We start from the raw sequence: 23,974 nt of genomic DNA, 5'->3' as shown, positions 1-23,974 counted from the left end.
GCTCCCTCCGTGCAACTGCAATACCCAGAACAATAACGTGCAGACATAGCCACCCGCTGGCAGTACCTGAGACTCTGTTGTCCACGCTGCGGGCGGCGCCCACCAGGTATTCCAGAGCGCTCTGGCAGCAGGTTGTTTTCCCGGCACCGCTTCTCCCCAAGGGCACAATTGCCTGGTCCTGCCGGTGCATGAGCAGGCTCCAGTAGGCGCTCTGTGCCACGGAGCAGATGTGAGGGGGCATGTTGTCTCGCTTCCCTTTGAACACCTAGAGACAGAAGGGCCACGTGAAGGAGCTGCTCTAATGATCTCGCTTAACACGGAGTCGCCCGGTGGGGTTCTCAGACATGAAAGACTTTGAAGGTTTTCACGTCAAGCCTGTCTGTTTCCATTCAGGCTGTGCTTTGTAACCTCACTGGGCTTCCCTGCAGCAGGCCCTTCCACCGCTCCTTCCCTGAAGTGCCCTCCCATCGCCTTGAGCCTGGCTGACGCTCGCACTGGAGGGACGGACAGTTCCAGATCACAGGATAGGAGCATGCAAGCAGAGAGAGCCCGCTGTTAACGAGCCCATCTGTTAATGAACAGCTGTGCCTTTAACGGGATTCCTCCCCTCTCTGCCCCTTCATGTCACCCACTGGCCCAGTTTCCTAAAGCTCTGGGAAACTCAATTCCTGTTTTGCAGAATTTCCTCTCCGTTTTCAGTGCACACCTCTCCAAAATACATCGCTTTCTTTGCAATTCTAGCAAAACATCTCTTTTCTCACTCAAAGCAGGCAAGCACACACTTCTAATGAGAATAACCTTCTCCCCTTGCATTCAAAAGGGTGAAAGAGAAAGGCCCGCTTCACTCAGCTTTTGCTTCGAAATGGGTCCGCTTTTGTTTGAAAAGTTCATGTGAATTGGGCTTAGTTTCACGTGCCTGATGCCAGGCAACCTCCCCCCTTGATTTTTCGTACTGCTTTGCATTTCATTACGGACACGTCTCACCCCCCTCAGTTTGCTCTGCCCGGCCATACCGAAAGACCCAGGTTCTGATCCCACCACAAGGAGTGAGGATGCTCAGGTTGGTAAATCCCACGTGTACTGATGAGAAAATGGAGCCCTGTGTGTCGTTTTCCGCCGATACAGGAGCTCCAGTCCTGCTTCCTCAGATAGGAGCTGGGCACAGTTCCCTCACACTCTGCTTCCCAGCCCCCTCTCTGTGGCTATGATGGTTCTGGAGCACCACCTATTGGACACTGATGGAAACCAAGGAATTCTCCTAGGAAAGTGTCCTAGGGAACCAGGATATTCACTGAAGATCACTTTCCAAACTAAACAAATAAAACCCACTAAAGTGCTTCTAAAATAGCTTCCCTGTGAAATACGTGGCATAAACAGAGCACTCAATGGTGTGGGATTTGCAGCCATCCCAAATCCAAGCCAGGGAACCCGTCTACCACATCACACCATCATGTAGCCTCTGCATGAGACGGGTCACGCCCACCACTTACCTTTCCTGAGTAGTTAGTAGTGGCCCAGCTAGGCTTGAGTGCAATCAGGCAGGGCCCTGCATAAGTGTTGCAGAGCTGGGACTGGTACCGGTGCTGGAGTGTGTTAATGACACTCGATTCATTCAGACTGAGAAGTGCAGCAAGATCTTCCGTGTCATCCAGTTTGGAGGGATTGGTCTACAAAAAATAATGCACGAGAAGCCGCTTGAGGGCCCGGCTGTGCTGGAGAGACTCATTTCATTCTTGCAGCACACAGCTGATAACCTGGGAAACCTAACATTTCTCCAGCTCAATCGGGAGTTTCCTGTGATCACCCTTGGCATGGGGGGAGGGTGCCCAGTTAGAGACCTCACAAGATGTGACTCCCTGGGGCAGAGAAGTGGTCAGTTTTGGTGCTGCTAAATGTATATGTATACGGACATACCACCCAAAATGTGCTAGACACTTTCCAGACCAATCGGAGGCCACAGTCCCTTCCCCAAGAGCTCACATTTTAATAGGGTTGAGTACAATTAACTGTGAGCAGGAACCAAAAACATTGTCGCGCTCGGTAGTGTCTTGCAAAGTAGGTCCATGAACAGAGCCATGTGGCAGCCAGAGCAATACTCCAGCTCTGCTATTGCAAACTGCAGCCTGGTGTACAACAGCTTCCAAGCACTGCAGCCAATCGCAACGGAGAGTCAATTACCAAACAGCCAAAAAGTCTCAACCACCAGGAGAATCTCCAGCCATCAGACAGGACATCCAGTAGGGATGGGGGCCCGCGTTTATCAGCATAAGCTGGCACAGCTCCATTGACTTCAGCAGAGCTGCCCCCACCTCGCAGGAGCAGAGAGGTTTGCCTTGGGGCAGAGAGACCATTTCGGCTGGGATGGAGGAAGAGGCTTTCCAGGCAGGTTTGACAGCATCTGTGGGGTTTTATTTCTGGGTACTCACCCAGTGAATATCCTCCTCGTCCACCTCAGTGACAGTGTTGTCAGCTTCTAAGCGAATCCTCACCCTCCCAACTGGCAGCTCCGGGGTCCCCACATCCGGCTTCAGCACGGTAGCTGCAAGAGAAGCCCAAAGATGAGCTCTTTCCTAAATAAGGGGCAGCTAATTACAGAGGTAGCTGAACAGGCCTGCACAAGGTGTGGTTCTCGTTCAGAGAACTACAGAGGGGCCAATTCCGATCTCGCCCCAGCACTGTACACTAGGGAACTTCTCGTGCGCACCAGCAAGGTCTACACAGTCCAAGCAGTGCACAATGCTGTAGTGGCTTTACAACTCACACCCCTATAGTGCGCGTAGCCCGAAGGGCTCTGTCTCCACTGCAAGTGTAGGTCTGAGGGCAGCACAGGGAGGCATGCACATTTAATCTAGCCAGCACGGGTAACAGTGTAGAGAGATGTGGCAGAACAGGCTTCAGCACAGGATAGCACCAGAGTACGTACTAAGGGTCCCGGCTGGCTTGTACTCCAGTTGCTAGTCCAGGCTGAAGCCTGTTCTGACAGTTCAGCACCACTATTGTCACCCATGCTAACTAGATTCACGTTAGCACAGATAAGTCTACCCCCGTTGCATTCGCACCTCCACTTGCAGAGGAGACGTGAGTCACAGTTCCCATTATGTACACGTACTGCCAGAGCGAGGGAAAGGGGCCACAGGATAAACGAGAGATTCAGACTGGTTTATAAAACCAACTCTGAGAGTTAACAACAGTGTGCACAGAAAAGCATCATGGGAAATACCTTAAAGAATACGAAATGCTGCCTGTACTGGAAGAACGTTACAGGGGAGGGCAATGTGGGCTCCAATGTTTGTATGCCTTCAGTGAGAGCGACCAACAGGAAAGAGATCCCGTCAGGTATTAGGTTTGCTATTGTACTTCAAGGGTGATATTTTGCCTCTCTCCCCACTAGCATCTGGAGGCTTAGTGGCACTTGCACCTTGCACAGCCCTTTACACACAATAATCCCATTTCACACTCTCCTGCCCGTGAGAAAGCCAGACAAGATTCAACCCATTTCACAGATCAGGAGAAGCAAGTCATCCAAACCTAATGGATGAATCTCTGGACAGGCTGAGCTCCCACTAATCCTTCTGGGGCCATGCAAGCTGCAGGCATTTGGCACTTTAGAGACCAGGCCAGGCAGGACTTGGCCAAGCCACACAGTGAGTCCTGATGGAGCCCGGAACAATACCAAAGAGCCCCACTCCCCGGCTGTTGTAACTGCCAGACTAGGAGGAGGTCACAGCTCTTAGAAGAGGCTCCTCTCCTGTCTGAGCTCAGCAATGGCCACACAGGGATAGCCAGACTGGATAGGACCTGAGATCCACCCAGTCCAGCACCCTGGCTGCAGGGGTGGCCAGTGCCAGTTGCTTCAGAGGAAGAAGTCCTGTAGTCTGTAGTGATGGGATTAGCTTCCCCAGGAGGGTTCCTCCTAGCCCCCAGTGGTGCATCCAAAGCTGGAGGGTTTATCTCCCTTCCAAACAACACCAAAGCAAGTTACTCAGCTTAGGTATCAGAGTGCAGATGGAGAAAATGAAAGTTACCGAGAGTAAATCCATCTTTCTGGACAAGCCAAACTTTCTCTGTTTCATACCACACGTCGGCATGAACCTGGAGACAAAAAGAGAGTCAGGTTCCTGCAGCAGGAGACAGTGAAGCAGAGGCAGTTCTAATCTGATCTTTTAACAAAGTCTTTGACCTTTGATCTCACACACAATGACCATTTGCTTTCCAGCCACAGGAATTAGCACTTTCCTGTTAAAGATCTTCATTTGCATTACACGAGGCTTCTTTCCCGTTTGCTGGGTTACTTAGTTACAGGGGTATAGAGAATGCAAATGTTTGCTATTACATTATAACTGGGTACAGATACATGAAAACAATGCATGCAACATCCCACCTGGTTTTCATGAAATTTAAACACTAAACACATTCTTACACATTTTAACGTCTGCATGCATTCTAATCAACTTGTCACTTTTAAGTCTACATAACACACCAAGTCTTCTGATCTGGGACCTTAAACAGCTTCTATTTTGTTTCAGTTCTCCTGTATCAAAGGGGTTTTTACTCTAACTCCATAGGGAAGGACTCTATACGCCATATTCTAGCTGAACAGCAGGACATGTGGACAGGGCACAAAATCACCTTGTCTGAGTCTGTGCTTTCCCCTGGCTCCTTGATTTCTCCAGGGTCCTTCTTATTTTCCACTGGTTCCTCCTTGATTTCCACTGGTTCCTCCTCGATTTCTCCTGGCTTCTTCTTGACCTCCCCTTGTTCCTCCTTGATTTCCACTGGTTCTTCCTTGATTTTCCCTGGCTTCTCCTTAATCTCCCCTTGCCCCTTCTTGATTTCAGCCTTGATTTGGGGCTCCCGCTGCTTCTTCGTTACCACCTTCTCTTTCCCTGAACTTTCAGGACGTTTTCTCCTCAGTGCGTCGCCCTCCTTTGCAGGATCTTCACGGTGGCGCTGAAAATCCTTACCAGTTGTTGGAGCACCAGCAGGGGCATTTTCCCCTTTACTTTGTTCCTTAGAGCTCTGCTCAGGACATGGAGGTTTGGCAACCTTGGACTCATCTGGTGGGATCGTCTCCCCTGGTTTGGGAGTGGCTGCTGCCTTTTCAGGTGCCGGGGAGGTGGCTTTCACGATGTTGCTCCTCTTCACGATTCTCTTGAAGGGAAGAGGCTTTCTCGGTGCAACTTCCGCTGTCACTTCCCCTTCGTGCTGCTCTCCGTTCAGGCCGTTCTGCAGCAGTTGCCCTTCACTTGCCATTTCTCCTCCTACTTCAAGGATGTTCTCATCCTTTATCACAAACTGCTGCTCATGATTGTTGTCGTGCTTCCCAGGAGGCTAGAAACAAAATCAAGATGAAGCTGAGCCTGTTAGCATTAAGCCTGGTGACGCCAGAGGAACAGCTCACTTGGTGAATTCATCAGCCTGGATTTGGCAGCCAACAGGCACCAGGGTCTCTGCAGAAACTTAGACCCAGACTCATCTCAGGCACAGAGCTACAGGGGGGTTGGTGAGTTGCTCTCCTCAACAGGGGGTCGAGGAGGGTTTGATTTTAGAGAGACTTGGAGCAACTAAAAGCAGCTTCCAATTTATAGGGATAAATGGCAGGGCCAGGTCACAAATTGCAGGAACAGCAATATGCACAAGCAGCTATGTCCTTATGTCCCATTTTCAGCAGTGATGTGGGCTCCTAGGACTTTAATTCAGTGGGACCTAGGGCCAGATTTCCAAAGTTATTTAGGTGCCTAAATGAGCAGAGGGGCAGCTCATGGGATTTGGAAAAGCCCCCCCGACTACTGACTCCTATTGATTTCACTTTGAAGTTAGGTGCCAGGTGCTTTGGAAAATCCCACATGACGCCCATCTACTCCTTCAGGTGCCAAATACCTGTGAAAACCTGGCCCTTCTGACAATGTTACCCAGGGCCTAATCCTGCAAGGTGCCGAGCAGAGCTGGTGGACAGTTTTCGTCCAGCCCTGGTGCCAGCATCTCTGGTGGAGCTGAGCATGCTGAATGCCTGGCAGAACTGGACACCTAGGGCTCTTGCCCTGACCCAGGGACGCACACAGTGCTTGCTTTAACTCGAATGTGTGAGTTGGAGCCCAAACCCCTGGGGCTTAACTAGCACAGAGGCCTTGAGCTGCCCTCTGCAGAGAGGCCAGTCGCATCCCCGGCTGCACACAGCGTGAGAGAGGGGTCTGTTTCTCCTTCCAAGCGCTCCCTGTGAGCATGTCCAGTTTAGATGCCTACACTGAGCTGCAAGGTCTAGCTCCAGTCCTCCACCCATCGCTCTGCGTGTCCATGACTCAGGCAGTGGAGGCGATAGCGAGGGAATTAACGACAGCCGGGTGAGGAAGGCATTGTCACCTGGCCCTATCTATCCACTACCCTTTGGCACCGGATCTAGCTGGGGAAGACAGAATTCTTCCCCCGGAGAAGGTCTGTTGGCTCGGGGATGGAACTGCCATGGAACAGACTCTGCGCTTCCCTCGCCAGCTAGTCATGCCTTTGAACCTTTCGTTTTGGGCAGTGACCAAGGGATCAGGAGGCTCAACGTGCACCACAGAGAATTTTTCACTTTGCCTAATTTCTAGACTGGCTGTTAAGTGTGTCTAGGGTGGCTAATTGCACTAGCAAAGCCACACGTGCCTCAGATATACGTTAGTGGTGCTCAGTCTCTGCCCACGGAGCGTGCTGGCATTCGCTGGGACTAACTCCCTGTTTTCATTGCTACCCAGCAAACTCCAACCCGGAGCCAGGCAGTCCAGAAACTTCAAGGGAAATTCCAGGACAGCACGGCCTTCCGGTGACCACAGGCCACCTGGCATCTTCCCGAGGAACCTCCCCTTGGTAACATCATTTGAAGTGCTGCCTCCAGTGCACACGTCCCCTGGCTGCCTTCTGACTGACCTGCTCTGGCCCTGCCGCCAGAGCACCTGTACAAACAGATCGCTTTGCACACTAGAAACGGCAGCGATTGCTTCGGCTCTGGAGGGCGGTTTTATCAATGGGGCTGATCCTTTCCCACAGTCGCGGCTGCTCAGGACCCTGGGAATCTAGCTGGGATCAAGGCAACTGGTCTGAACGGCAAGTCGGACCTCCTGGGGCAGGTCCCAAGGCTGGAAAGAGTGTAAGTCAGGCCAGCATTTGGCTCCCACAGACTCCCCAGCCCAAATAGCTTTGATTAGATTCATAGATTGTAAGGCCAGAAGGGATCACTGTGATCCTCTAGTCTGACCTCCTGCATAGCCCAGGCCTCAGGATTCCACTGAAACAGATCAGAACTTTCAGAAACACACCAATCCTGCTTTAAAATCTACCAGTGATGCAGAATCCATCATGGCCCTCGGTAAATGTTCCAGTGGTTAATTACCCTCACTGTAAAAAACGTGTACAGTACTTAATTCCCAGTCTGAATTTGTCTGGCTTCAACTTCCAACCATTTAATCTTGTTAAACCTTTGTCTGCTAGACTGAAGAGCCCTTTAGCAAATTCCTGTTCTCCACGTAGGTACTTACAGACTGTGATCACCCTTAACCTTCTCTTTGTTAAGCTACATAGACTTAAGGAGCTCAATGGATCACTGTATGGCATGTTTTCCAACCCTTTAATTATTTTTTGGCTCTTCTCTCAACCCTCTCCAACGTCTCCATTTATTACCCATTTGAAGACACTGCCCTGATTCTGATTCCTGCATCTCACGTGAAAAACTTTGCAGCTAGCACCAAAAACTCCAGTGACAGCAGCTGTTGTAGAAAGACACTGGGGACTTTGGGTTTGGCATTGCTCATGGATAGGGTGACCAGATGTCCTGTTTTTAAAGGGACAGTCCCGTTTTTGGGGACTTTTTCTTATATAGGCGCTTATTACCCCCCACCCCCTGTCCTGTTTTTTCACAGTTGCTGTCTGGTCAGCCTACTCATGGACCAACTACAAACCTCCTTTGAGGAGCCTTGCAAGCTTACCCACCACTTTGATATTATTGTCTATTAACAATTAGCTCTGTTAGCGAGATTCATTGCCAGTGTTTTCATCCAGGGAAAGGTGCCTCTGCAGTGAGGCTCTAGCACTTTTGATCTGTTAGAAGCACAATTGTGCAAACAAGAGTAAAACTAGCGGCTTCTCCCCTTTTGCTCCCGGCAGCCCTCACTAAACCCAAATCTTAGCACTCGTAATGTCATGGACAACAACATTCTGCCTTTCCAGCACAGGGGCATTTTCAGGATGTACTCATTATCCCAGATGCACAGATACTGGGGCCCTGTCAGCTTCTCAGTGGGGGATGAACCTGGGACATCCAGCACTAAAAGCACCAGCCATTACTAATTGAGCTAAAGGAGCAACTCCTCTAACTGGCAGTTGTAGTAGTCTGGTATCCTCTGGCCCAGCAAACTGAGGGGGCCATGCCATGCACATGTGATGGTGGAGGTTACACCGACAATTGACCCCCAGGATACTGAACACAGGGCACAATTTGTTTGGTACTTACGTCTTCTTTGGAGTTCAAGGTGCCTTTCTCTTTCCGTTTAGCTACCTTGGATTCTTTCTCTGTTTCCCGAACAAGCTGTTTGATGAACCCCCCAGGAATCACTGAGAAAAGCGGAGGTGGTGAGGAAGGGGGCGGACTCCGGTCCTCTTCCCTGATCTGTTTGCACAAGCAGAGGCTACATTATTCAATGGCACGCCTCGTGGGCCCTGGCAAAGGTCTGCTCTTCGGGCTCAGACAGCATCACAAACCCCTCGAAGAGCAGTTAGTCGGCATACATGACTCAACCAAGCTCATGTATGACAGGCCAAGTCCCGTACTCTGCTATAGCATCACACGGGAGTAGCAAAGTGAGAGAGACGTGGCAGGGGGCTTGCAGAGCTCTTTCCAACAATCAGACGCTCTCGTCGCTCATCATACCACCACCACTCACGATCTGGAACTGGACCCTCCCCTTGCTGAATTTATTCCCTCCCCAGGGCTGCATCTACTACAGGTACTTGCATGCTGGTTTGTTATTGTAGGGTTGCTTGAGAGTCTTGGGGTTGCACCTGCTGGGTTGTTGTGGGGTTGCCTATGAGCACACGGCTGTTGTCGTAGGGTCACTCATGAAGACCAAACTAGCAGCATCAATTTCTTTCAAAAAAAAAAAAACTAAACAAATTTAAGGGAAATACCCCACATAGAACTGCAGGGGAGATTTCCAAAGGACCAAGGGCAGTTAGATGACATCCCCCAATGCAACTCCCCCTTGCACCTCTGAAAATCATTGGGGACTTTGCCGGAGTGGTCTAATTTGGGGCCATCTAGCCTAGCCATCGCCCCATTAACTAGCTCTCCCTCCTTTGCTTACAAACATTTCAGACGTTTCCTACACATTTCCCCACTTGTGCTGAACAAGATGTGCAGCTGGGTTTTTTTACCTTCAGTTGATTAAAAGCCACTAGCTATTTAGCGGGACACAAAGAAGTGCTGGATGAGTTTTCATCTGTCCCCCTGTATGCAGGCAGAAGCAGTCCAACCTTCTGAGGATACATATCCAGCATCTTTACAAGTGCCGGTGCAAGCCCATGGGGGGGGGGCTTTAAACTGGAATATTTTGGGGTCCCTCCCCACACACACAGCACATACTAATAATTAATGGGGGGCCCCTTGAGCTGCTTGGGGCCCTAAGCAATTGCTTCGTCTGTTTATGCCTAGTACCGGCTCTATAGTGGTCTAGCGTCCCCTGGCAAAGCAGCCCCAAGGACAGCTTGCAGAAGCAGATCTAGGCCTCCATAAACCATTGTCCTCTCCTCCTCTTACAAGGGTGGACATGTTTAAGGGCCTCTTCCAAAGCTGACTGAAGTCAATGGAAAGACTTGCACTGCCCTCAATGGGCTTGGGATCTGGCCCCACGCACATCGCAAAGGACGTGGCTGTTGCAAAGAGGCACAGGAACATTCTCATTTTCAAACCTTGGAAAGCAGGGAAAGCTCGGACAGTTTAGGGCCTTTCAACCTTCTTACTTGTGTCCGAAAGAAGACTGGCACTTCAGACCCATGGTGTCCTCTCACACACACCTGCACATGGCTTTAACCTCAGGTGAGGATAGTTATTCTACTTTTCAAGCATATGTTAACTCTCTTCTTCTACCTGGAATTTACTGGCAGGAGCCGTCTGCTCCCAAGGCAGTAGAGAAAGAGCTCACAACACAAAACACAACACACAAATGGCCCCCTATGTGCTAGGAGCTAGAATGCTCACAAAAGGCATTTGTGGAAGGCAGCAGGACATGCACAGGGGGCGACAAGCGAGCCATTGACTATGAGAAGCCAAATCTAATGGGTAAAGTGAAACCAAAGGAATGGATCATGCTGGCTAGCAAATGGTTAAAGCCGGGCATGCTCCTTGCCCCCTGCTGGAAGCGTTGCTACTGTGCGATTGGGAACCCTTAGCTCCTTCCAATGATCTGCTCCCTCTAAGTGCCCGAGGCCCCGCACCCAGGAGAGACATGCCACGTTCAGTGGGTGCCAGAGGGAACCCTGCCCCCGCAGCAGCACAAGTGTCGTCACTTTCCTTTTGCTCCCACAGTGCAAGGCGTGATGAGATGGCCATGCTTCTGCTGTGACAGTGCCTGAGGGCTGGAGAGCTTCGGATGTGATACAAGGAATGATGCTTTATGGAGACAAATGACACATCGACCTGGGCCGCGGACCAGAGACACACACATAGGAGGGCGGGAGGAGAGAAAAAACAAAGATGTCATTAGTCCATGAGCGAGAGATGTATGAAACACACAAGCTGCTCTGCCCCATCTCACCCTCCACACGGGGTCCGACCCAGCGGGCTGAGCAGGCCCCTCCTAGCTGGAGGTAAATAGCCTGGCAACCAGCGATGCCGCTCCGGAGATCCGGGGGAGTGGCAGTCCCTGGAAAGTCCGTGCACTGTCAGTTCAAATCAGAGGCAGCTACTAACCCTGCCGTGGGTGTAGAGGACTCAGGCAGATGACACAAAGTTCCCGAGGTTAATCAGGGCCAGAGAGGGCTGTGAGGAACTCTACGGGCAACACAACGGCAAAGGAACTTCACTGTCAACAATAGCAAAGCAATGCACGTGGGAGGGAAAACTTCAAACTTCTCATTCCCCTCACAGGGTCTAAATTAACCATGTCAACCAGGGAAGGGAGCTGGCCTGTGCTCAGTGTGCAGCTATGGCTAACACGCTAACGAGGTGGAGGAGGCCCAGGGAACAGGGCGGTGAATGATATGGAGAACATTATACCAATATTATATTAGCCAATAACTCCACCAGAGAGGTCCTTTGGGGCCATCTGCCTGTCCCAAGTCAGGATAAAGGAGGAGGGTTGGGCGTGGGGCTAGCAACTCCACCCCGTAAAAAATCAACTTGCTACAGAAACGCCAACAATAGAGATAACAGAGACTTTTAGCCTGGAAAAAGAAGGGTCTTCAACTCGAAGACGCATGATGCTGGGTGGTGAAAGTCGTGAGGAAGCCACTAAGCCGATTACCCTTCTTGCAACCAGGAGGATTACCATCGGTACATGGAACGTGAGGACCATGTATGAGTCAAGAAAAATGGGCTATACCTGGAACCAGCTAGAGCAAATGGCCCAGGATAAAGGACTCTGGAGATCTGTGGTTGGCGGCCCATACCCCGATTTGGGTGACGGGCATGAGAGAGAGATATTAGCCAATGGGGTGGCCCCCTCTGGGTGGGCAGCCCAGCTCACAAAGGACATGGCAGAAATGGAGTGGGTTTGGGGGGGGGAGAACCTGGAAAAACTCTCTGAAGAGACACTGAAACCACTGTTACTTAGAGAGAAGATGGAGAAGAGGGGACATGACAAAAGTCTATAAATATTGACTGGTCCATAGAAGAGAGATCAGCAGCATCTGTTCTCCCTGCCTCATAACACACGAGCAAGGGGACAGGCAGTGAAATTAAAATTCAAAACCGATAGAAGGAAATTCCTTTCCCACACAATGTGTAACTAAGCGGTGGAACTCACTGCCACATGACACTGTTCAGGGCAAGAAGTCAATAAGGTTCAAAAAGGGACTGGGCATTTCTGTTAAAATCAAGACTATGCAGAGTTATTTAACTAACATTAGCAATTTGGCAGGGACAATAAATCTGCTGCTTCAGGGCTCAGGGCAACCTCTAACGATCAGACACCTGGATGAAATCTAGTGCGGGGGATGGGGGAGCAGATAATGCCACATCGGCGACTGCAGGTTTCCTACACCTTCCTTAGAGGCAGCTGGGTCTGGGCACAGTCAGGGCAGGACACTGAGCTAACTGGACAGTGTCTTTGATCCAGTCTGGCAATTATGATGTGGATCTGACGAAAGCACTGCAGTGTGGAGTCCTTCATGCTGGAGGGATTCAGACGGGGACTTTCTATCTCAAAGGCCTCACTCTGGGACGGGGGGAGGGGGACAACCTGTGGCTCCGGAGCCACATGCGGCTCTTCAGAAGTTAATATGCGGCTCCTTGGACAGGCACCGACTCCAGGGCTGGAGCTACAGACGCCAACTTTCCAATGTGCTGGGGGGCGGGGGGGACTCACTGCTCAACCCCTGGCTCTGCCACAAGCCCTGCCCCCACTCCTCCCCTTCCCACCCCCTCCCCTGAGCCTGCCGTGCCCTCGCTCCTCCCCCTCCCGCCCAGAACCTCCTGCACGCCACGAAACAGCTGATCAGGAGGTGTGTGGAGGGAGGGGGAGGCGCTGATTGGCGGGGCTGCCGGTGGGCAGGAGGCGCTGGAAGCAGGGGTGGGGAGCTGATGGGGGGCTGCTGACGTATTACTGTGACTCTTTGGCAATGTACATTGATAAATTCTGGCTCCTTCTCAAGCTCAGGTTGGCCACTCCTAGTCTAGGACTATGACACTGTCAATGCAGGGTTCTCTCCAGGGCTGCTTTCAAACGGCTCAAGGAATGGGTTTCCTTTCTAGTTCTGTAAAAGGGAAAGCCCCATCCCAAACATGCACTAACATCCCACACGCCACCCTCCACCGCCTTGGTTTTACACTCCAGGGTGGGCACAGAGGCACTGACGAATCAATGCAGTAGCATCTCCCATGCGTTGGCCTCAATGAATGCACTGGAGAGACCCTAGGGAATCCCAGGTGCAGGTGAAATTCCTGCTTGGCTCAGAGAGACTTTTCCAGAAGAGTTTGTCCGTATGAAAGCAGAATCCAATGGACGCGTTCGTACAAATGCTCAGACACGTGCACGCACAGAATTTTTCCCTTGTATCAGACAGCCTCTCCATAGAGCAAACCAAAGTAACTCTCTGCGTCTTCACGACCCCTCTTACCTGAGGCTCTCCAAGGATACGTGAATTAAGCCTCACAACATACCTTGGCGGTGAAGCACTCGTGATTATTTGCCACCTTCCACAGCTGAGGAAAGTGCGGTAGAGCAGGGTGAGTCACCTGCCCCCGGGCCCCAGTGAGTCAGTGGCAGAACTGGGACCGGAGCCCAGGAGTCCAGGCCCCCAGACACCTGTTCTAACCACTTACACCAGCTGCAAAATGCTTATGAATTCCACTTTGACCACTCAGCTGTTTTAAGTCCCATTCTCTCTAACCACATCAACTGCTAGGAACCCACTTACAGATCTGCATCCTAGGCTATTTTTTTATTCTCCTCCCTCTGGCATTTGGCCTGGCAGAGAGATTTCAGGGAGGAACCTTGAACCTATCAGCCAACGCTGACACGAGTGACACCAGCACTGCCTTAAGGGCCAGGTTTTTGCCGGGTGATCAACTTTCAGAAGAAAAACACAGTTCCAGAAATGTGGGTTTCTCCCACCTTTTTTGCCCCCAAGAGACAAACACACACATGGGGGAGGGGGGGCAGGAAGTGGCTTCTGAGGGAGGCAATGCCACATCCAAAGCATGCTAATATTTGGGGTGGGGGTTGCAGATATTTCTGATACAGAAAAGTTCCCCATTTTATTCCAGGGTCCAATGAAGCAACAGAAACGCTGCAATGGAGTTACTTCTTCTAAACCCAGGAGCTGCCTTTCACCCAGCTCTGGCCCCCAGCTGCCCTGTCCAAAAGGCACCACCAGCGCTGGGATGGCACATCCAGAGCCACCAGCTGACCTGAATCAAACTGTTTTGATTTTCCCAACACAAAAAGAAAAACATTTGACAAAATCGAACATTTTCCTGTGGACCAATTTGATTTCGTGAAAACTGCATTTTCTGTCCAAAAATCATTCCTACGACATTCCCAACCAGCCCCGGCACAGAAGGGATCCCGAAGCACTTTACAAACTGCACACAGGCTGTGCGGGGGCCTCTCCTCTCCAAAGCCTGCCAGGGTACAACGTTCTGGTGGGCAAGCGCTGTGACAGAGAGTGCTTACGGACCCCGGGGGCTCTCCCTCAGCACAGGGCACGGACCTGCACTGAGCCATGCCAGAGGAGAAGGGAGTCTTTCCCCTGCACTGAGCCGGACATCCGCTTCTATGCCCTGCAGGGTGTGCTGGTGCCTGGGGTAAAGCCCTTGGCTCGAGACTCCCTGCCCGGGCCCATGATGCCCTGGTGCTAAGAGAAACCGCCCACCTGCTTAACCGCTAGCTTTTAAAGCAAACCAACACCGTGACATTGGCACTAATGCTGTACCGCGAGGGGCCCCGGTGCTGGAGCTGGCGCATGCTAACTCCCACCAGCGGGGCCGCAGGATGGGACGGTAGCTGCTTTCCCCCCTTGCTCACAGCAACGAGCTAGAAGATGGGACGTTCCCACACCTGGCAGAGAGAACAGCCTGCAGGGCCCATCCTGCCCACCATCCAGCCGCAGCCCCAGCACGGGTATCGGCAGGGCGAGGCCAGACTCAATGTGGTTCTTCTACAGGGACCGGGGGCTGGAGAGCGAAGCTTTGTCCTGGATGAGCCAGTGCCATTGAACACCGGCCAGCCCCAGAGAGCCGTTGAACCGCTTCACTGTGACATGGAAGGAGAATCCCTTTGCTTGGTGCCAATTCCTGATTCACCTCAGGCTGCTCCATCAGAGACGCCCAGTGTGACGTCCTACGCTGGGCAGAGCTGGCATGGTAATGCCATTCCCCCCAAGGATTGCTGTGCTGGCTGTCGGGCCTTCCCCATCGTTCCCTCCCCAGCTGCAGGCTCCCTGCCCTCCGGGGATGGTTTTTAATCATTCGCTCCATTCCTAGAGCCAGCCACAGTCTGTGCGCAGACACCCAGCCTGCGAGGGGCCTGGGCTGCAGTCACAGCACCCCGCAATCGGCGGAGAAGGGGGACGATTAGCCCAGCCCCCGGGAGAGGCACTGACCTTTCCCGGTTACATTTTGACGAGCTGAGCTCACTGCCTGTCCCTGCCACCTGGCGTCTCCGCAGCACGAATACCGAGGAGTGAAAGTCACTTGCCCATGGGCCGGGAGGGGCCGGGGAGTCTCTTCCTGCTCCGTGAGCTTGGTTGCTATTTCTGCTGCTGCTGCGGTAGCCCCTAGGCCTGTCCGAAACAAGCCCAGTGGGGAGGCGCGATGGAGTCCTCGGGGGGCGCCCATCCTACCCCTGCTGGGTCACAGGCCGGTTCTAGAACCTTCCGCTGCTGTTACCGCGGGAGCCGCCTTGAGGCGGGCGGGGAGGGGAACATGGACATAGGGAGGGCACAGGTGGCTGCCAGTGTCTGGGTTTTATAGCACACACACAGACACACAGACACACAGAGACAGACACCCACCAACACACACAGACACAGACACCCACACACACACACAGACACCCCCCAACACACACACACATACACACACACAGACACCCACACACCCACAGAAACACACACACAGAGACAGACACCCACCAACACACACAGACACACACAGACGCACAGACGCAGACAGATAGACAGACAGACACAAACACACGCACGCTGGCTAGGCCTGCCCAGAATACAGTTAGATAAACCAGTGGTTAAGATGCCAGCGGCTGCCTGAGCCCAGGAGCCCTGACACCCAGCACCCTCCCGCTCTAACCACTAGGACGCACTGCCTCCTAGCACGGGGAGCAGAACCCAGGAGTCCTGCTCTCGGCAGTGGCCGTGCTTTCAGTGCGGTGCGGGTGCTGGGCAGTGGACGGCTAGAGGCCCCTTGCACGGACACCAGCCTAGATCAGCAGGGCAGAACTCGAGCTGGGTTGCTCTTTAGACGCTTGGAGTCAGCGAGCAGAGCAGGGTCTTTCCCTTTCTCCTGGGGGCTCTGGATTATCCCCAGGCTTTTCGCAGGCAGGCAAAGGGCCTGGGTAGCCCAAGGCCGGACACGGCTGTCGGCACCAGCCCTGCCTGCCCTGGGACTGACAATTGATTAAGGGTGACACAGACAGCCCTGGCCAGCCCTGTCCTCACTCTGCCCTGCCGTGGCAGTAGGCTGTCCCCGTCTCCCTATGGGGCCATTTCCAGCACAGGCTCAGCTTGCTGGTGTGAGCAGGGCCTCTGGCGCGGGAGCAGGCGTTACACCAGCCATCCCCACGGTCTTCCCCAGGCTGCCAAGGATTGCCATTAAATGCTCGGGTGCAACAAAGGCATAAGCCTGGCCCTGGGCTCCCCGGACAGGAGGGGGGGCTGGGGAATTGGCAGACATAACACTTCTCTCTGACACCTTCCCCCCAATGCTCTCTGGGCTGCACAGACATGACTTTAGCCTCACAACATGGCAGCAAGCTGAATATTATCCCCATTTTACAGCTGTGTTAGCACTTAGCAGAGGAGCTGGGAACAGGACCCAGGCATCTTGGCTCACTGCGCCACCCTCTCCCCTTCCTCAGCTGTGTGAGGAGCACGGGCACTGCACACCAGCATGGTCACCCTGGTTGTTCAAAGCAGACACCCCTGCCAGGAGGAGGGGCGACACCATCTCATCTGTCACCAGCTCCTGACCCTCCCTCCCTGCTCTCAACAGTGACAGTTCATCTCGAGGTTTGTCTCGCGTTGAAGCCAGTGACAAAAGCAACTTGTGACTGCATGGAGAGCCAGGTGAGGCCCCGTGAGCTCCCTGCCAGCGAAGGTCGGGCCCTGCCTCACAGGGTCCATTTTACACTGAACAGCGAGGGGGAGAACAATGGAGATCTCCCTAGAACAGTGGCTTTGAGGTTTTCCATGCGTCCTCCCAGGCCTGTCCGCATGGAGGGGCTCCAACAATGTGTGGTACTAGCAGGGATGCTGTGAAGCTGGTGAGAGCAGCTCCCCTTCCCCAGCGTCCCTCACATGGGCTCCTGCAGTCCTGACTAACATTTCCCCCACCGCTGGCAGGAGTGGCACACCCAGCCGGGAGCTGCACAGGGGCGTTGGAGGTTAAGATTCTGTGCTGCTCACCCAATGCCTACTGCACTGGTAGCTTATTAATATGCAAATTGGGATGAATTGTCTCATAGATTTTTGAATGGGAGATGCCCCCAGACCTCACTGACAGACTGAAATCTGGGCATGACGGGCTCCCCACTCAGAACTTTCCTTAACCCTTTTGTTGTGCGTTTTATATTCAAGGCAGCACTGTCAGCAGCCTCTAAATACAGGTTACTAGAACGTAACCCACAGGCAGACCAGACACAGGCCTTGGGGGGATATTTCATTGCAGCAATTCATGTTACCGCCGAGCAAATGAAAATTCTTCCTCCCTTATCCTGAAAAGCACCACTGAGCTGTGAGCCTTGGTGAGTTTAGCTGCTAATCACTCTGCTGAGAGGCTGAACATGAGCGAGGGTTCGACACGATAAAGACTTTCCACCACTTTATGGCCAGACGTCTACTGGCGAAGTTAACACTTCATTCAGAAGCAAACAGCTCACAGAGGAAGTTGAGAAGCAGCTTCCAAAACTAACATATGAAACCCAGGTGCTACAGTCACTGCTACTGTCCTGCGGCTTCGGACTGCAAACCTTACGAGCAGTAATTACACCAGGCAGGTGTTTGGTCCCGGGTGTTTTACACTAAACTTGTTATTAAGAGCAGCCACACTGCGAAGTTCTCTCCAGAGCTACCATCAAGGATAACTAGCAGAAGGACTATTAAACCCCGTGCCTCAGGGCTCCAGCCAATCTCTGGCTTTTGGAGACCTAATATGGGGGGCAAATGATCCCATAACTGCTACTGCCAGGTTCTTACACCTTCCTCTGAAGTAGCTGGCGCTGCCACGGCCAGAGACAGGCTACTGGGCTAGAAGGAACGCGGAGATGAGCAAGAGTTCGCAAAATGAGATTCTGGCCAGAAAGCTGCGTTTCTGCTTTCCAGGGGTTCAGTCCCCCGCAGTGTTACTGCAATTGGTGGTTCTGGGAGGGGAGGAGAGCAGGGCAGATTGTGGTGACAAATAACAAAATAACAGTCCTGGTGAATGAATCATGCAGTCTAAAAACCAAGAGAGTGACATACACTGTGCTGTCCTTACACACACACACACACACACACACACACACACACACACGCACCCTGCCCACAAACACCACCTCCCCCACTCACCCCCCCCACACAAACACCACCACCCCCATGCACCCCCCACACCCCACCTCCCCCCCACACACTCCACCTCCCTCACGCACCCCCCACAAACACCACCTCCCCCACGCACCTCCTCCACACACTCCACCTCCCCCATGCACCCCCACACACAAACACCACCACCCCCATGCACCCCCACACCCCACCTCCACCACGCACTACCCCACACACACTCCACCTCCCCCACGCACCCCCCCACACACACTCCACCTCCCCCACGCACCCCCCCCCACACACACACAAGTTCTGTTTGCTGGGAGAGAGAAAACAGCCAATGGATGCAGTCCCCCAAAGGCAAACCTGTTACTGTAGCCCTTCATAGCTAGCTAAAAATAGCCCCCCACTCGCTTTTGAAAGTCAAGAGCCCAGCAACAAGCACACTCAAAAAAGCCCATTTTGGATCCCAAAGCAACACACGTCTCCTTCAGGACACAAACCAAACCAACCGCCCAAACAAGCTAAGCAGAGACTCTACCTTTTGTACAAGCAGCTCTGCGGGATTCAGGGAGTTAAAGTCCTAGACAGACGCCTGGCTCTATTAGCAGCTAAAAGATCCTACCAAGCAGAAAAAGCAAAGAGAGCAAGAGACCAGTGGAAAGGAGGGCCCTCCCCTTCCCCCGCCCCCTGTGATAGCAGCAGCTGAGTTGGCACATGTCATTGCTAAAAATAAAGCCCAGCTCCAGGTCTGGGTGAGGGGACTGGCCGCTCCGAGGCCCACGGCCAAACGGGCTGGCAGGCAGGAGAGCTTTGGGGAATTCTATAAGGGGGCAAGATGATGGAGGGGGACATCGTCCCCCACCTGCCACCCCCCCAAATCCACCTTGCAACTCACACATGCTCTTCATCTGCACCGACCTGCCTGTGTGTGCGCACAGCTGAACATAACCAGATATTTGGGGACTGACGAAGGTCTGATGCAAAGGGAAGAAAGTTTCCATCAGCGGTTTAAGAATGTTCTTTGGTGAAACACGTCCCAACGGGAAAAGTCAGCAGGCGGGAGCCGCTCCAGCCATCCACGCCCAGGCTGCACATCCCGCTGCTGGCACTTGGCAGGTGCTGCCCACTGGCCCAGCAGCTTGGAGGCCTTTGCACCACCCCTGCCCTGGCTCAGGAGTCCGAGCAGCCCTGTTGCTAATAAGACACAGCAGAAGAACCTTTGTGGCAACTGGTTTCTGCACCATGGTGGTGATACATCATGGTGCTGCCACGCAGCACAGAGCCCAGGAAATGCCCAAGTCCCAAGGGCATCAGAAGCGGCATTTCCAACTAGTGCTGTCCTTATCTGCTCCACAGCCCGAGATACTCCCTGTCTGGCTGCAACTCCCTTGGCTCCCAGGCACACATAGCAGCATTGCAGGCCCTTCGCTCTGCACCCAGCTCCTGCCAAACGGCCCTGCCAACTTCACTGTAGCTGCCGGAGGGATTTCACTGAAATACGCCGTGGGAATGGCTTGAAGTGTGTTTTTTCTCCGCCCGGCAGGGAGCTGTACAATTCTGCCCAGAGCCTGCTGGCTTCAGAAGCACTCCAGCAACCCCAGCCAGAGCCCCAAAGAGTAGGTACAGCTGTTAAAGCCACTCAGGCAGCCAGAGCCTCTCACACCCTCACTGGGCTCACGCACAGTCTCTGCAAAGGCAGCAGCAGGCTAAATGCAGGAGGGCTTTGTGCTGATAGAACCTGGGTCTGAATGAGAATGGTCCAGGCGACTCCTGTCTACCAGCATTCCACTTCTAGTCAAGGTTCTCACCCCAAGAAAACTGCCCTCATTCCATGAGCGTGCCGCCCTTTTAATCCGATACGGCTGTCTGAGGGTAGCGAGGGTAATTATCCAGGGACATGGGGGACTCGCCATCACTGGAAATTTTAAAACCGAGATTGGATGTTGTCCTACAGCAGTGGTTCTCAACCTTTTTTCATTTGCAGGCCCCTACAAAATTTCAAATGAAGGTGTGTGCGGACCCCTTTGGAAATCGTAGACATAGTCTGCAAAGCCCCCTGGGTTCGGTGGACGACAGGCTGAAAACCACTCTCTACAAAATCTGCTCTAATTCAAACAGCAATTATTTGGGGAAGTCAAATGGTCTGTGTTATGCTGGAGGTCGGACTAGACAATCACAATTGCCCTTGCTGAATGCAGAATCTATCAATAATCATTGTTTACTTTCAGGCTAAGGCAGAAAATCAATTAAGAGCAGAAGGCCACAGTAAGAAGGAAAGACAATTCAAACTAGGTTGGTAATTGAAGGTGTTTTTTACCAGTACGAAACAGGGCACATAACATAGTGCTAGGACTTGCACGTGCTGGTGAAACATCACCCAGATTGGAACTGATAGACTGGGAGAGGGGGATTGGTCAAGTCCCTAAAAATAAAATAAAATAGAATGAAAACCAGAAAGCAATGCAGGGGAAAGCACTCACTGTGAGAGCATCTTTGGATCTGAAATTATCTATCTAGATTAGATGATCGATCACAAATGCACACAAATCACTTAAGCAGCCTCAGAAATGCAGCCAGCACAGGGGTGGGATTCAAAAGTTGTTTAACAGCGCAGAGCAACAGTGCTCAAAACTGGGAAATGAAGAACACTACTCCGCTGAAACTGTAGGTGGCGTTCAAATTCACAATCTAATTTACTTAAATTATAGTACTAAAAAACCCACAAGTTTACATCTCACCCCTTGTAAAAGAGTGCATGGACCAGGATCACTGATGATTTCATGTGGCCAGGAGGACCTTAGTTTCACTCATTCAAAAGGCAGCTCTAATGCCAAAGTGCTCCCCAACCTCACATTGAGGGATGGGTCCAAATGGAGTCTGTATTTAATCACCACCACTGCTTCCTGCAGCTCCTTCGGTTTCCCTTCCATACAAGTAGCACTGATCATGCCTGACCGTGCTTAGTGCATGAGATCTGATGAGATCACAGTCTCAGATGGGCAGATGACCTGTGTGCAACGCTTAAAATAGCGCAGGTCCAGCTCTCTACAATAGAAAAAAAAATGTGTCAACTGTAGTGCCAAAATATCCAGCAGGCTTGATACAGCCAAAAAGTTTGGCCCTACTCATTGTAGGACAGAGTAGAAAACTGTCCCTATACCTGAGCTGTGAAATACAGCCGTCTGGGTTCTCTGCCGACGTCAGCTTCCCAGAGGAGTTTCTCTAACATGGCATAATTCTGAAGTGAATTAAAATAAATTGAATTAGTGCCACAATTCTGAAGAACAGCGTCCACACAGGGAGGTTAACTCATTATTTCAATATTCACACTTTAAATTCATTTGGATTCATTTTCCTGGGTGCCCCAGTGTTGGGTTTGAGGAGTGTTATGTGCCAGGCTCAGGAAGCCTCTTACTGAGCATAACAAACAACTTTATTTACCGCCTACATCCCGTATAGTCAGACATTGCTCCTACGTAGAACTCTCGTCCCAACGAGAGAGACCTGAACAACAGACGCTGCTATTTTTAAAGCACACCATTCCAAGTCATTTAATGAACTGGGATCTCAGAGCCTGGCCAGTGGAGTCCCAGATTTTTTTGTTAAGCGAAAGCATTATTGTGTGGCAGAACACCCAGCAGGGTTGGGATTTTTGGCTTCTGGACTCAGAGAGCTGCTATTAAATTTGTGCAACAAGAGGTATCCAACTATCCATCTTTTCCACATTCTCTCACGCAGTACCCAGCCCCTCGCTCTCTTCTGTTCCCCAAGGGATCAGTGATGGTTACATTTCCAGAATGCCGGTGCCAGAGAACTGTTAGTGAGAACGGAAAACAGGAATATCAGACTTCAGTTCCCTCATGTAAGGCTGACAGTTATACAAAGTGTCTCACACACACTTGTTAAAAATACCTCCCGGTCCCACTTGAATAGTTCAAAGGCATGTGATTGCAGAGGTTTCTGATTAGGCTGATTTAGCATCGTGTGCCCCTCCTGTGTGATTTGGGATGTGTTTGGCATGTAGGAAATGTTTGTAACCATTGCCGAGGGAGGGCCAGTGGCTGGGCAGTCAGCGAGATGCAGAGGGAAAGGTGGGTAACATAAGCTTAGGTTGGTGAATGAGCCAAAGTAGAATTTAAAAGCTGCTCGGCAGCGCTCAAGAGGACAGCCAAGCCTCGGCGTTTCTGCAAAGTGAGTGCAGCTGGTTTGCTCTCAGGAGCAAAGAATGGGCCACAGTGCTGCAGCTGAGTGCTCTAAACTGTTGCCTTGCCAGCGAATCCCAGCGCACCAGCCTCAACAACAGCTGTTGATCCCGTATCTGTCTAGGCATCGGTGGCAGAGTGACCCTTGCCTGGGGCACCCTCCGGCAGCCGGCTGCAGTGTGACAGGTGTGCCTGCCTCAGTTTCCCCGTCTGTTTGCCCATGAAAGGAACAGTCTGTCAGTGTCCAACACAAAGCCCCACCTCTGGGCATAATTTATGCATGCACACCAGTGCAATAGTTCCCTCGCAATCCTTGCAGTAAAACCATTCTTAACAAACCCACTGTAAACATAAAAAGATAGAGCAGCTTCCCCCTTCTCCACTTCATGGGCAACTCTTCCGGGTCACCCACCCAACAGTCAGAAGCAGCACGGTGTCGCCACTTCCTTCTGCCCCTGATCCAGGGCCTCAGTCTCCAGGCCTCCCTGCCTGAGAGTGACCAGTCTCCATGCCGCTCTTCACTCAGGTTTTCGCCCAGAGGGCTCCCCACAGGTTCTGCTCCCCAGACCTCCACGCCTGCGAGTCCTGCCCCTGCTCAGGGGATCGACCCTCCTGCAACAAACCTCTTGCTTCCGGGCTCGGCTTCCTCTGACCACGCTGGATCTGCCCTTTTTCTAATGACTACTGCCCAGGGAGTCCCCAACTTTGGTCAGTTCTCACCAACACTCCTGTTACAGCTCCCATCCAACCTCAGCTCCCTCGCCTCGGACTCCCACACAGCTCCTGCCAGATCTTCCTTTCTGCTCCCTGTGTCTCGGCCTCATTCCTGTGTCTGACTCCTCTACGAGTCTCCAGGTCTCCTTTCTTCTAGGGTCCAGATGGCCTCTCCTAAGCCTAACAGGGGTGCGGGGGGATCAACAGAGCAGTCCCAGGTGCACTGGCCTCTTCCCTCTTAATGGGCCAGTGTCACCTTCTGACATTGTCTCTCTCACCCTGATCCTGGAAAAGTACTAAAAAGAACAAAACACCCTTAGCATAGAAAACAATGAGTCTGATTTTCTGTTGCTCTGCATTCGGGCCAGCACTTTCACCAGCGAATCAATGCGTTCCGATCTGTCGGAAGAGACACCCCTTGCCCAAAGACAAGACAGACCAAGAGTGGAACGAGAGGCACAGCGAGATTCTGAGTCACCAAGCACGTCAGGGTGGAGGCAGGAACAGAGCGCAGCTCTCCCGAGTCCAAACCTCCAACCACTAGGCCACGCTGCTTTGTTTATCACTTGCATAGCCGTTCTGACTGATTCAAGCTCTGTTGCCAACTCACATGTGGG

The 23,974-nt window shown here is 52.2% G+C and overlaps 1 protein-coding gene across 1 annotated transcript in view; it reads right to left on the bottom strand.

Moving 5' to 3' along the window:
• MYO18B (myosin XVIIIB) overlaps positions 1-10,576 on the bottom strand; it is a 186,471-nt gene extending 175,895 nt beyond the window's left edge. Inside the window, exons 1-7 of the mRNA XM_065417569.1 lie at positions 10,540-10,576; positions 8,483-8,640; positions 4,630-5,331; positions 4,026-4,092; positions 2,427-2,539; positions 1,491-1,667; positions 67-265 (exon numbers count right to left, since the gene is read on the bottom strand). Of these exons, the coding sequence (XP_065273641.1) occupies positions 67-265; positions 1,491-1,667; positions 2,427-2,539; positions 4,026-4,092; positions 4,630-5,331; positions 8,483-8,640; positions 10,540-10,576 (1,453 nt within the window). The remainder of the gene's footprint in view (positions 1-66; positions 266-1,490; positions 1,668-2,426; positions 2,540-4,025; positions 4,093-4,629; positions 5,332-8,482; positions 8,641-10,539) is intronic.
• Positions 10,577-23,974: the final 13,398 nt, after the last annotated feature.

This window comes from Emys orbicularis, chromosome 16, assembly GCF_028017835.1.
Source record: "Emys orbicularis isolate rEmyOrb1 chromosome 16, rEmyOrb1.hap1, whole genome shotgun sequence".
In the NCBI taxonomy this organism is placed as follows: domain Eukaryota; kingdom Metazoa; phylum Chordata; order Testudines; family Emydidae; genus Emys; species Emys orbicularis.
Note: the sequence above shows the minus strand (reverse complement) of the source record. Positions and strands in the feature narration are given on the sequence as shown.